Source organism: Coturnix japonica, chromosome 19 (genome assembly GCF_054131305.1).
Source record: "Coturnix japonica strain WE chromosome 19, WE-NBRP24, whole genome shotgun sequence".
NCBI lineage: Eukaryota > Metazoa > Chordata > Aves > Galliformes > Phasianidae > Coturnix > Coturnix japonica.
The window spans coordinates 1,863,080-1,877,331 of record NC_140681.1 but is presented as its reverse complement, the minus strand read 5'-3'; the positions used below and the strand labels follow the sequence as shown (position 1 = coordinate 1,877,331).

At 51.6% G+C, this 14,252-nt stretch overlaps 1 protein-coding gene across 19 annotated transcripts in view; it reads left to right on the top strand.

Moving 5' to 3' along the window:
• Positions 1–10,631, top strand: part of RALGAPB (Ral GTPase activating protein non-catalytic subunit beta) — a 62,940-nt gene extending 52,309 nt beyond the window's left edge. For 16 of the 19 annotated variants that reach the window (XM_085519460.1, XM_085519456.1, XM_015881297.3 and 13 more), the window contains 5 exons: positions 614–750; positions 1,944–2,052; positions 4,263–4,341; positions 4,903–5,051; positions 6,806–10,631. In XM_085519460.1, coding sequence (XP_085375586.1) covers positions 614–750; positions 1,944–2,052; positions 4,263–4,341; positions 4,903–5,051; positions 6,806–6,999 — 668 coding nt within the window. In that variant the 3' untranslated portion in view covers positions 7,000–10,631. The remainder of the gene's footprint in view (positions 1–613; positions 751–1,943; positions 2,053–4,262; positions 4,342–4,902; positions 5,052–6,805) is intronic. The other 3 variants (XM_085519448.1, XM_085519446.1, XM_085519447.1) reach the window with 2 other exon arrangements.
• The last annotated feature ends 3,621 nt before the right edge of the window (positions 10,632–14,252 follow it).

Here is a 14,252-nt window from a genome sequence, read left to right as displayed (position 1 = left end):
GAATCCTTCTAAGGTGTTACCTGTTCAGGGCTCCTTTGTTTTCCCAGTCTAAGCATCCAATGACTGTCCAGGTTTGCAGGGTAGTACATGCTTGTGTGGGTGCCTTAGGTTGGATGTATGGGTTTGGTCTGCAGTTCTGATATTGTTAAAATATATTAATCCCCGCTATTGAGTCCAGAGCAATTTTGCTGCTGGTTTTGTTCTTCTCTGTCCCTTCTTGTTGACATGCTCCTGCAACACAAGGAGGAGCACGTGCCTAATGGCCATGTAGGGGAGCAAGAGCTTTCATGATGTTTTTTACTCCCAATGAAATTCTGCACGATGGTTTCAAAAGGTTGTGAGGTAATTATATCTGTAGGAAGAGGCTGTGTTGTGTAGGAAATGACATAATCGGACAGGATGCTTTAAATCCATAGTGAGTGCTTTAATTGCAGTTTCTGGCATAACTCGCAGTTATCCACTGCTGAATTCTTGACTGTATGCCCATCCATATACGTTCGGTTTCAAAAACCTTAGAACCTTTCTGAGTTTCAAGACTGTACCTATGGTAACAACTTCGGGGATTTTTGGGGGCAGAAGAAAAGACAAAACTCACTTTTCTGTTGGCTTACAGCTGATTCATTGGAAAGCAATGTCTCTGATCAAGAAAGTGACTCCAACATGGATCTGCTGCCAGGAATATTAAAACAGCCATCTTTGACACTTGAACTCTTCCCCAGTCATACAGACAATCTTAATCCCTCTCAGCGGGTAAGACAAAATTTGCTCTGAAAAACAGCATTTATTGGTTTGGTGGGGTTTTTTTGTTGATTTTTTCTTTTCTTCAAGGTGCACAATAGCAGTGTTGCAGTGGGTTTTGACTGTACAAAATTCAGTCTCCCGACATTAGGAGTCACTCGTTCCTAGATGTTGATCTTTCACAGCAGCTTCAGTATGGCTCATGATTGCGCCAACAGTAGGAGATTGCAAAGTTACATTAATTAACTATAAAACTTGCTAAGTAGGGGAACATCTTGCATGCTAAAATTGTGTAAAAACGTGTGCAGGAAAAAGTATATGTAATATTCCTGAAGTAAGCCAGACCCCAGTCCATGCTTGGAAGTTCAGGATGGATTAATATGGCTGCTCATCCCTACCTGGTTTAAAACAGCCTGTGTCAGTTGTGGCTGAATTATCTGTGGTGAAGTTGCTTGTGAGTATGGTAGCTAAGCAGAAAGACTTGAACAGAAAGGATTTACTACTGCTTATTTCTTGTTATAAATTTACTTCCAGATGTACTTACTTACTGATTTAGAATCTTTGAGAATGTTAGGAAAAACTTGAATGAGTTTTTAAGATGATTAAATGACTCGTCTAAATAACAGCTGTTGCCTTTTTATTGGATTTTCTTGCAGAAAATTACTCCTAGTATAAGCACAGTAAGAATGGGGATAAATGAACTGGAGTCTAGGGTGGGAACCTCAGTTTAGCTCACTGGATTGGGTGGGAAAATTAGGAAGGAAAAAGGCATTTCTTTGAATAATGAGTAGATTTGCTCCAAAATATTGAGTTGATAATGAGAACATCATAAAGCTTTGCCATGATGGGGTTCCACAACAGCATGGGGATACTGCAGTGCTTGTGCATGTTCCCAAGGAATGTGGAGCAGTTGCACCAACTGCAGCTTGGAGGTGAGTGACAAAGTAAAACAAAGAATTGACATTTTTTTCAGTGTTTAAAGGAATGAGATACTTTTCTCTTGTTTATGTTGAATGTAAGTATTGTGGAGACCCAAATTACTGCTTCTGAGTGGAGTAGTCCCACTGCAGCCCCATCGTACTCATTTGCAGAGGTTGTACATGTCTGAAATCTGGAAGAAGAAGGAACAATTGATGAGATGCTTTAGGTAAATCTCTGGGCTTCTGGTGTTTGCAAATCCTGCTTTTCTCTTGTGTTCAAAACAGCTCAGCCCTACTTCCAGATCCAAGAGGGTGCCTCAGGGCCGGACTATTCCACCAATGGGACCTGAAACCAAAGTGTACGTGGTCTGGGTTGAACGTTATGATGATATAGGTGCGTAGAATTTTCCTTGTTCACTGATGTAGCAACAGAACAGAAATGAGAAGAAAAGTTCAGCTCCGTTCCTCTAAAATAAATAAGCTAAATCCCTATCAATTTCTATAGCTGACACTCGATTCTAAAACCGTTCTTTGATATTTGAGTGATGGTCCACGGGGGTGTGTAAGTGAATCACTGGCTGTAGAGCTGGAGATTATTTTAGCTCTGGCAGTGCATGCAAAACACCCTCAAGGAGCTTCTCTGTAAGCTCAGTGTATAAGACCAGTGTGCTCCCAGCTGCTGTGTTCTTGGAATGGAGCTGCTGCTCTTCCTTTAGAAAAGTGACTTTCTGACCCTTGTTTTTCTTCTGATCTGCTGGTTCAGTTCTGAGGGGATCATCAGTTTCTTGGTACCTTTGGAACTTTCTACTTTGATCTGTCATGTGGAGGGCTCACTTAATCTGCTCACATTGCCAGTCTGGATGATGCTGGGCAGCCCGTTGCCTTTCTGCATGCCATTGTTCAGGCAGCATCCTACTCCTCGTGCTGAATTAATGATTCTTGCCTTGGTGTTTCCCCCCTGAGTCTGGATAACTGGAGAGAGACCCAGCTTTGTCCATCCTGTTGTAGACATAGCATGGTTAGTGCTGGCAGCCTCTCCCCCAGGCTCAAGGAGTTCTCTGTTCATGAGAGCTTCTTGCATGCTAGTTCTAAGCCATGAGCCTGGCTTTAGTGGGATCTGAGAGCCTGTCTGTGCTGGCCTGGCCTAGCAGGGTCTGTAACACTGCCAGCAACAGATAATCTGTTTGAAGTTGTTATTCCGCCTCTGATTTCTAATCCGGGTTCCCAGCTTAGCATTAATTAAACCCTTAGAACCTCCCAGAGGATAGCAACCAAGAGAGTGCAAGAGATCAGAGGAAGCTTCCCAGAAGTTACTAGTATGAAATATTCCCTTTCCCACCCAGGACTCAGGCACAAAGATCTTCATGTCCAAAGAGACATACTGCAGAGCAATGTCTGGGATTGGTATACGCACATGAAGTTCTGGAGCATCTCTTCCTTATCCTGACATTGGCCTCCTTAGCACCAGGAGCCCCTCAGCCACTTCATTTCCTGAGCTGGTGGTGTCCCTGACCCTCTCCTATGTAGGTGGCAGCTCAGACTGGCTCACTGGAGGAGCAGTGACTGCTGCACACATGTGTTCTGCTCAGCTGCTCCTTTAGCAGCCAGGGGAGTCCCCCAGAGCTATGGGCCGGCAGCCGAAGAAACGAGTCTCTGAGCCCCAGTATGTGTGCTTGGCAGTTGGATGACTTGTGGGGGAGCTCTTGAAGGTCGCTTCTAGCCCAGAGGATTTGCCTCATGCTTCTTGTGTTCTTGGCTTTTGCCTTATGCCATCTTCATGTTTGCACAGTGGAAGAGCTGACTGTAGTGCAGGCTCTCTCTGCTGTGCCAGCTGCTGGCTCTTCCTCTTGCTTCATCTCAAAATATTTCTGTGGCCACCCACTCTGTTAGTCCCATGTGCTGTGTGCACTCAGCACCCCAGTTGTGGTGGCACAAAGTGTTTTCAGGCTTACGTTCACTTTGCTACAAGAGTGCTTTGTGTTATCGTGGTGTCTGAACCATACTTTTATCCCCCCCCCAAACTTTTCTGTAAGCTTCTGCCCTTGAATGAACGATGGGAAATGCCACATTCCATTCCAGTTCTCATTTATTCCTTCTGCACCTGTTACTGAGGGCAAGGCAGCAGAGCAGTGGGTTGTTGTGTGGGCTTTACGATGCTGTTTGCTGGTGCAGATTGGTATTCCCATGGCAGAACTGCAGATGGGAGCAGCGGTGCCATTTGAAATTCCCAGCACTGTTCTTGAGGCTGATGACTTGCAGATGGGAGAAGAAGTTATGAATAATAATTTGAGAGGTGTTTTGTGACTGTGACACAATTCAGCTTCTTTCTGCTTCACTGCTGCTCTGGAGATTCTGACCTTTGGCACTGAGAGAGCTGAGGGTCTGGGATGTGTTCCCCAAGGTACTGAGCAGTGGACAAAGGAGGAGTGTCTGTGTTCCACCTGTTCTGCTTAAGTGACTAGAACAGACTTGGTATCACCAGTTTTTCCGGAACATCCCTGATATAGATGCTTAAGGGTCACATGGGTTTGGCTGGCAATGATTTTGCACAAAAACAAAGAAGCAAACTGGGGAAGCTAATCTTTATTCCATGTCCTCCTGCAGAAAACTTTCCCCTCCCTGATCTGGTGTCTGAGACCAGCACAGGTGTAGAAACTACGGCCAACAGCAGCACTTCCCTAAGGTAAGACTGCTCTTACTTTCATTATTTTTCTTGGCTCTTCTGGACAGCAGTCTGTGCTGCACTTCAGAAGCCACAACCCGGCTTATTTGCATTCTTCAGCTTTCACAGGCATCTCCAAAAACTGTAGACAGTGTTGTTGAAAAGATGGATGAGCTCCTCCAGTGGATTCCTTTTCTGCTGAGGGGAAAAAAAGCAAATGAAAGGGCTTTTCATATTGCTGAGGTTGAAACAAAAGTGAAGGGGTAGAAGATGTGTAGTCTTATTCTTGGGTTTGTGATCAGGCTCCTTCCTGGCTCACTCCCTGGTGAGGTGGTTGATGCTGCACGTCTGTCATGAAGCTCAAAGCCCCATCTGTAGGGCTTTCACATTCTGTGGTGACAGAAGTTTGTAGGAGCAGTGTAGCTGTTGCAGCCATCCTGAGGTGCAGCGAATGCATGCAGGAACCCTGCTGGTTTAGCCACGAGATGTTTTAACATCGTTTTAACACTGCATCTACGAAGGAAAATGATTGCTTTAATTGAAACACTGCTATAGAACTGATGTATATTTTTTTCCCTTAAGATCTGCCACTCCTGAGAAAGAAGTTCCTGTGATCTTCATTCATCCTTTAAACACTGGCTTATTCAGGATAAAACTACAAGGAGCAACTGGGAAATTCAACATGGTTATCCCGTTGGTGGATGGGATGATAGTCAGTAGGAGAGCTCTTGGTAAGCTGACAGGGGTTAGGAACACCTGTGGTTTCTTTTATTCCTTTTCATTTGGAGGCAGTTCATTGAGTGGTCTGGTCTTTCCCGTTTGGTCCTCATGCATCATGTCATCCTACCAGCAGTGATTCTGCCTGTACTCCTTCACGAAAGGCAAACCATAACCAACACTCTTTGTAGTAATGTTTGTGCTACCCATTTCCACTCCTCTGTTATGTTGTTACAGTGAGATCTGGCTAATCCCTAGAACTTAATGGGGATCTGAGTGAGGGAAAGCTCAGGTGTCTGTGGTGTGTGAGTAATAATGGATCTGCACAGTGCACAGTCTGGGATCTATCACTGGGTATTGGACATTCCAGCAGGTCTGTATTTTGTTCTTGCCACCAGAGCGGCAGTGGGGACAGCAGAGGGAGGAGGTGGTTAGCATTTAGCTGGAGCAGTTGTGGGATAGGGCTGCTCTGTGGGAGCCAGGTGGTGGCTTTGAGTAGAAGGAAAAAACATAGTGTGGGTGGTAAGAACAGAAATGTGACCCTGATGTTCAGCACTGAAGGCCACGATGCTGGTGTTTCTCAACTGCTAAAGGGTACTGCTGGGTTCCTGGGCTCTGCTGGCACGTTGCGCTTGTTCCCTCTGCTTTAAAAAAAGGCTTGCAACAAAAAGCCACAGAGATGGGTAGGCCCACGTTAATGTGGGCTTGCTGCCCACCTTTTCATGTATTCCTGGATGTATTAATGACTGATCTTGGCTATCTGTGCTGTTATAAACACAACAACTGGAAATCGCTCTCTAGTGGGAGCTATTCCTGAGGCAGGTTGAAATGAATACACTCTGCGTAGAGCACTTGGACATAAAACTGATGTAGGAATCTGCTGGGGATGACTTCCAATTCTGGTCTTGCACATGGTGTTCAGTGATAGTGAAAGGGAAGCCAGGCAGGGCCTTCAGATAAAGTTTGTGATCTCAGCTGGGAACAGCAACTTGTGCTAATGAAGAACCAGGTGTGTTTCTCACAGGGTGGTGCTGGTTTTTCATCTGCACCAGGAGTAAAACAGTGGCACTTGTCTGATCTCTAAGGTCAGTAAACGTAGCTTGTGTGCAGTCAGGAATCAGGTCCTCTAGATAAGGAATGCAGTGTTCGCTGTGTTACCGACACCTCTGTATAGGCAGAAAAGAGGTCAATGAACACTTTTTCCATGAGATGCTTATGAATTTGATTTCAGGATAGCAGTAAGTCTGCTGTTCTTAGCCACAGTCCACCCTCTTCCCTCCCCCTGCTCAGAGGTGCAGTTCTACCAACCCTGCTGGCTCTGCAGTAGGTTTTGCTACTCCCAGATGGCTCCTCAGCATCACCCACTGCCACCTCAGGCCCAGTCCTTGTATGCCCAGCCTCCAGCTGTCATACTGCTCTTCTGCCAGCAGGCCCTGTCTCACTTACTGACTTGGTCCCAAGGGTGCTGTAGCTGCTGCCTGGCACTGGCAGAGCTGGAGAGCCCTCTTTCTCCTCTCTCTGGATGGATGTACTGCTGACTTCACCCCCTTCTTATTTGAGCTTCACATTAAAACGGGTTTACAGGGCTGGGGACAGGGGTGACCAGTTACTGGATGGCCTTTCTGAAAAGTTCTCTGCTTGGAGCTGCTGAGCATCTTCCCCTGGGTTCCTGGGCGGGCTGGGACCCTGTGTTTCCTTTAGCTGTAAAACCATCACAGGGGACGGCTGAATTTGTTTAAGCTCATTTCCGACGTTCTTTCTTCTTCAGGTTTTTTAGTGAGGCAAACAGTAATAAATATTTGTCGGAGAAAGAGGCTGGAAAGTGATTCCTACAACCCCCCCCACGTCCGCCGAAAACAGAAAATCGCAGACATTGTCAATAAGTACCGCAACAGGCAGCTGGAGCCCGAGTTTTATACCTCGCTTTTCCAGGAGGTTGGGCTCAAGAACTGCAACCCATAGGCCATTATCCTCCCTGGACAATTAGATCAGAGCTTGGTGGCTACAGTAATGAAAACGGTGAAATAACAACAAATTTCCTCAGCCCTCCAGAATTCAGGAAACCGTATTTTAGCACAAGTCAGCAGATACCGTGTGGGAGGAGTGAGGAACGAATCCAAAACGCTGCAGTTGGGATGCTGACTCCATTCACCTACCCTCGAAAGATGACTTAATTCCAGTCTTCCTGGATGCTCACAACATAATCTCTTCACACAGACATCGATTCCGGGCTAATTAAGATCTGTGTCTCGTTCTGTGACAAGAAAACAATCAAAGCAAAACTATCTCTGCATTTATGTACAAAGAACACGAGGCACTCCAGCCTGCCTGCAGACAGCTCACTATGCCCACGCACCGGGGGAGAGGAGTGGGATCTCTCCTTGAGGAGGGAAGCTCCTTCTGAGCGCTCGCTGTCCCCACAAGTACTTGAGGAGAAGTTTCTGACCCCCTTCAGCATCTTGCAGGAGACACTGCGCTGCATGAGGCGGGTTGGAAGCCACGGGGAGGAAAGCTGCTCGGGAATGTCAGGTCACCAAATCCAGAACTGCGATGCTGTGTGTGACAGTCCCCCCTGTGGGTCCACACACAGCATCTCTGCTGTCCTGGGAACAAACTCAGAGCCGGGAGGGGCCCGATTTCAGCCACACCTTCTTACCAGATAAGAGATCCTGGTTCAATAGAAACAAGGTTGTGACTTTCAGGTCTGTTGCAAAATGTCGTGTTTAATTTTGGTAGCCTGATTTTATTTTTGTATGCAGCTGATGCTGCTGAAATGTCGCTCGGTCGCCATTTTCATTAAATGTGCAAACATTTCTTGCTTTCCTTCTGCTGAAAGCTGAGGTTCTGGGGCTGCCTCCTGCCTGATATGTATCAAATACGCAGCTTTAGCAGCTTCTGCACTTCTCGGAAGCTCCTTTTACCCAGACGGTGAAACAAATTGGAACAGAAGAGCAGAGAACTCTTGCTCTGTCCGTTAACTCGCTGTTCCATGGAACGCCCATTTGGAGCTGTAACTTACAATTGTTCTGAGGCTGCTGCGCTTTCTCAGCAGCAGTGATTCCCCTCCCCTTGGTCAGAAGTTTCTCTGAGCTGCCGGTGTCTCCCTGGCCCAGCTCAGACACAGCTGGGTCTCTGCCTGGCCCAGAGGGAACAGAGTGGTGTGGATTCGGTTCTGTTCGCACGCTTTGCTTCCTCTGAGGCTGCACTCCGGGCTGCTGAGCTTAGAGCCTCCCCCAGGCTGTGCTGGGAAAAGATGTTTACAACTGCACTTCAGTGCTGGGAATATGAAAGCTGCAGCAGGCACTGCCGCCCTCAGGAGTGGTCCAGGCCCCCAGCACAGACCTGTCTTGTGTGGCAGGAATGAATCATCGCTGCTGCTCCTGTGTAGGTGCCGCCTGCGATGGCTGGCAGTGCATGAGTTCCTTTCCTTCCAGTAAGGAGGGAGTAGGGAGCATAAACGTAAGGAATTTGTAGAGCTCCTCAAGTTATGACAGTGTTTCTCGGAAGCTTTTAATGCACACTGCGGTAATGCCCCTGAGTCACTTTGGTATTTCAGCTACTTTTTGCAACAGTTCTGACCTGCAACAGTCTCACTTGTTTCATTACAGCTTCCTTGCCAGGAATGTGCCCCGACCCCATCGGTGTGTGGTCCTTCAGGGAGGTCCCGCACACCTCAAACCACGCACAGGGATGTGCTGGTGTCAGCTGAGGGGAGATGGGGAACAGGAGCACAGCTGCAGGGTGGGCACAGGGAGCTGCTGGGGGGTTTGGTCCAGGATGGATCACAAATGGAGGAACCAAACCACGTCATGAGATCATCATAGCAGGGAGCAAAGCTGCCATGTGCCTGCACTGCCCTGTGTGTGAGCGGCAGCACTGGGTCTGGCAAAGCTGAGAGTGAGCGTGGCCTCATCTCTGCTCAGCTGTTGCCCGTCTGCATTTAATGCACAGACACCGAATTTACCCACGTTGTGTATGTACCTGTCAGATCTGAATAACAGCCAAACACACTGCAGTCCACTGACTTAAAAGGCATGAGCAGTGCATGTGAAACTAAAAGAAACATATGGAGTGATCGAACCTTTGCACATCTTCAGCTTGAAGCCCATCTCCCAGAGCTGTGAGTGTTACGTGCAGAACCATTGCTTGGTAGTGCAGTGAGCTGCTGCAGCTGCTGCCTTCAGGTGTGCGGTGCGGGCAGGAGCGGAGCTGTGCTAGGGGAGCCCTGGGCATCTGCTCCTGAGTCAGAGAGCCAAAGGAGCTGCTTGAAGCACTGCATTGTAATGCTGGGCTGTGGAGCAGCACTTAGGTCTGATCCTTGTTCCGTCCAAAGCATGATGTGGCGCCCACCTGAGCAGTGCTGACAGGGACAGCAGGGCACTGTGTCACATCTCGAGAGCAGATCAACTCTGTCCAGACGGGGCCAGCAGCGTTAATGAGAACACTGAACACATGGCACACGGTGTGACCTGCCCATAACTGTGGGGTTTTGTGATCTGCAGAGGTGAGCCTGAGTGCAGTGTAGCAGTGCAGTGTAGCAGAGCAGTGGCTCCAGGAGTGCACTGTGCTCTCAGCCCTTGGTTTGGGTGCAGGCTGCAGTGCCCTTGGGGAGCTGTGCCCGTGCTCGGGGCTCTCTGTGGGTGCTGTGAGGAGCAGCGTGGAAGCAAAGCCAGGCAGCAGAGCTGGTGGCTGTGGGTGGCCCAGGATGGCTTCAGCTCTTCTCTCCCGGGGCTGAGAGCAAAGCTGCTGTTTATGTCAGTCGTGATGCTTCTGTTGAGACCCGGAGCTCGTGGGGCTCCGCACCACAAACTGCCCTGTAGAGCTGGCAGCCTCACAACCTGCATGGCCGTTCTTTGTGTCCGTACCCACCGCGGGGCAGCGCAGCGCACCGAGCTGCTCAGTCCCAGATGTGACACAACCAAACACGTTCCTCTGTTCACACAGCAGCGCCTTTCGGTCGGTAACTCCGCTCTGAATGATGCGTCCTCTTCGTGGCGGGGGGGGGGGGGGGCAGCTGCCACCTTGTTAAATGCAGCGCTGGAATTGCAGAAGCGTAGTACCTTAATAAAGACTCGTTCAAAGAAACCATCCTTTCCTAAAGGTACCTGTGAGATGCGTGGCACACGTACAGCGTGCAGCGGGGGGGGGGGTGGTGCTGGGGTTCTGCGTGCCCACATCGGGGCGGCTCCGCGCGGCTGTGAGCAGCGACTGAGCGACGCCTTTGGAGCACGGCGGGTGGTGCACGTGGTGTGCTCCTGCACGTGGCTGCTGGAGCAGTTCGGGGTGAGGTGCCGCCGTCCCGTGCTCGGAGCCGCGCTCAGTTGCTGTGTCTCTGTACGTTGCCAAGCCGTGATCTTTTTGTTCCTACTGTACTTTCTGTAAATATCCCCGGCGCTGAGTTGTAAAGTAAAGGCAAAGTGTAAATATGAAGAAGTGAACGACGTTCCCTCGTCTCTGGTCCTTTATCTCCTGTTTATTTAGGGAAGGCACACAAAGGCTTGTTTGTATTTATGCCAATTCTTTGTCCAGGAGAAACACATCAAATATTGAATGTAACACAATTAGTCCAATAAATTTTAAAGGTTCTTATCTAAGCCACTTTCCAGCTCTCCGTTCCTGGTGTTGATTTTCCAGCTCTTTCGGTTGTTAATACCCGCGGTGCCGCTTCCCGTGAGCGCGGCGGATCGAGGCGTTGTGCGCCCTCTGCTGCTCCGCCCGCAGGGTGGGCACGAAGGGCCGGGGGCCGCGGGGCGGGCGGGGGGAGCTGAGGCACTAAAGCCGCGCGGTGTGAAGGCAGCGCTGCCGGCATCGCACGGCCTTTGTTTGGTGCAGAGTGCGGGGAAGAATTGCTGAGCTTGGTGGCTCGGGTTGGAGGGGAGGCGGGCCGAGGGGCGCAGCTCCTGCCGAGGCGGTGCGGTGGGGGCCACAAGGAGCCGGCAGCACCCCCTGCCCGGCCTGGGCTCCAAGAGGCGTTTGCTGCTCTGGGCCCAGCCGTGCGTTTCAGTGCCCAGCGGTGGGTCCTGGCCGCCCCGTCCCACCCTGCCGTGTCTCCGCACACAGCGGTGCGGCACGGAGCGCCCCTCTGGGACCGCGGCTTTTCGTGGGCATTGGAACGGGAGGAACCCTGCAGAGAGGCCGGGCAGAGCAGCGCGGAGCCCCCAGCACAGTGCGGTGTGCGCTGCTTCCTGCTGCCCGGGGGAACGGTGGGATGTCCTGCTTAGTGCACCAAGGTACGATTTGTTACCGGGATCACCCGGCCCAGCGCTCACCTGCCCTCAGCTCAGCGGTGGCTGTGATTGATGGCAGCGCGCTGTGAGGCGGCCCCGGCGCTCAGGGCTGCGGGACCCAGCCGGGGTAACTCGGAACCTGCCGGGTGAAGACTCGGGAGGGAACATCGCCGACAGAGCGTCCGGCCCCGCAGCAGCAGTGAGGGACACGGCCACGGGCTGAGCTCCGGCAGCCCGGAGCCCGTAGGACGATGCTGGTAAATGACTCCGCGCATCTTCTGCCTCTTAAAACACTTAATATATGTGCCCGTGCGGTTCGTTATTACCATCTAATAACAGATTATCTGACTCACTTTCATGTTTCTTCCAATTACAAATTGAAATGGTTCCCACTATGACCTTGCAGCTGCTAGATTTTCTAAAATTAGCCGTAATGATGCATTTTACTAAGATAATTAATTATCTAAACTGAGAAAATTGAGTAGTAGAACTACTTCACATGCTGCTAATTATCTTTTATTATGTCATCTTTACATGCAAATAAAGAAATATTGTGATTATTGTAAGTACTGTTTTCATTAGCTGACACACTCGGTAGCAGCGATGGCTCCGCGCCTCCTCCGCAGTGAGAGCCGCCGGGCGCTCTGTGCTCAGTGCCCGCAGGACTCTTATTTTTAGATAAAACGTGCACAATTACGCTCCAAACTCGAACGTCAGTTCGAAGAGTTGAGAGCAGAATGGTGGGAATGGCCGCAGTGGAGCCGGGACTCACCGCTGCGCCTTCCCCGCAGTGCGGAGAGACCCGCGGTGCCACGGGAGGCAGCAGAGGCGCTGCAGCGGGTCGGGGCAGCCCAGCGCCGGGCTCAGCGCTGTGCGGGGGGTCTCCAGCACGGGGGGATGTGGGCAGAGCAGAGGGGGCAGCGGAGCGCTGCGGTGGCGATGGAAGGAACAGAGCATCTCCACTATGGGAGCGTGCAGAGAGGAGCAGCCGGCGGTGCGTGGGGGTGGGACCGCGGGCAACAGAAACAGACCGGGAGCTGGCAGGCTCCCTCCGCACATCAGCACACCCTGTTGTCCTCACAGGCCGTGGAGTCTCCTCCCTGAAGCTCAGCAGCTGCTGAACGTGGTGCTGGGTGCCGTGGGGTGCCCACTGGAGCAGGGGTGGGAGCAGGTATGTCTGTGAGATGAAGCAAAGAGGCCCCCCATGCTCCTGAACAGCAACGGTGCCCTGGGAGCATCGAGTTCCCCCCAGTGCCTCCACTCTCTGCTCCAAAAGCAGCACCAGGTGGCTCAGGACATGGAGTTACGCTGTTGGTCTGGGAGCATCCCCGTGGAGGATCTGCCGGGAGTTCTTCCCCAGCCCATAGCGCAGCCCTCTGACCCACAGCTGCCTCTGGGAGTGGTCCTTGGCAGAGCTGGGGGCTGCCTGGGGGGGACATGCTGTGCTGGGAGGACCCCCCGTGCTGACAGCAGTGCTATGAGGACTGGTAGCACCATCATGGTGCTGTGCCCCCCCCTCACGTGGGTCCCCCCCACCGGGAGCTGTCCCAGGTCGGCTCCGTGTGAGGTGCTGAGCCATAAACCTGCAGCAGGATGGGCTGGTTGGCACTGCTCAGCTGCTCGGCCCCGCAGCCCCTTCCTGTCCTCTCACTCGCTGGCAGGCAGCAGCTGTTGGTGCTTTAGAGCTCTGTCAGCCAGCGCCCTTCCCAGCATGGGCAGGAGGGTGAGGACTGATCACAGAGCCACTGGGTTTTGTCTCACTGCTCCAAAGGGCTGCTGGGTGGGCAAGCTGTGCTGCCTGCTCTTCTGGCCACAGCCCAACCCTCAGCCACTGCAGGAGCAGTGGGTGCTGCAGCTTGGGGCAGTCCCCAGTGCAAGGTGCAGTGTGAGAGCCTGCAGTAATGGAGCAAGGTGACATCCTTTGCTGAGCTGTGCACTCCCAGCAGCGGAGCTGTGCAATGATGGAATAAAGCTGTGCCATAAACCTGCCTGGGGTCATAGATCTGGTGGGCAGTATGGATTTTGGAAAGGAGGAGCTGGCAGTGTGGATGGGACATGGTAAGCCTAGGTCCATTTCCAAAAAGGCCCATTTCTCCCCCCGCAGCGCTGGTCAGCCCCAGCTGGCACGGCAGCTCTCCTGCCCGGGCACACGGAGCCTCCAGCAGAGATACTCCATCCCCAGCCTGAACACTTCTCCCCATGCAGACACACAGGCAGCGGCACCTGCTCCAACCTCGGATCTCCTCATGTTGAAGCACGGTGATGACCCGAGCAGCTCCGACCCCGCGGGCAGCCTGGCTCAGAGCATCTCCAAGCTCAGAACATCTCCTGGCTCAGAGCATCTCCTGACCAGAGACAACTGTTTGCCACAGTTGTGGCTCCTAAGCCCCAAACAGCACAAAACTCCACACCAAGCCAATGCTTTCCTGATTTTCTGGTGGCAGCAGCTGGGCAGGGAGGAGCTCAGCTGGTGGGACAATCCCTGGCCCTGCTCTGTCCTCCTGGCCAACCCAGAGCTCTCCCCCCTGCCCGGCTGTGCTACTGGCATGGGTGGATGGGCAGAACATCCTCAGATCCACCAGCGGAGGATTCAATCAAATACTGAAGAGGAAAGCCGACCACCTGTGTGATGAGGGTGTTGAGCGGCTGAATCACACAGGGTTTGGGCAGGGACAAGCTGCAGCCAGCCCAGATGATGGGACAGGGACATGGCTCCCACCTGGCTCAGCAAAGCTGGCACCACGTTGCTGAATGGCTGGTCACACATGTGGGGACTCAGCACAGCTGTCTGCTCTCTTGGACATCAATTCACTTTTGCATTTTTCAGAGGCTTTGCTTCAAGATTTTCAAACATGAACCCAACACCGTGAGTTTGTGAATTGAGTGAGGGAGACTGAGCTCCAATCTGTTTTTTGTGGTGTCGGACATGACTGCGCCTTCCTTGGTCCCACAGAGGAGGAGATCGCAGTGAGGTGCTTCCAGGCTGAA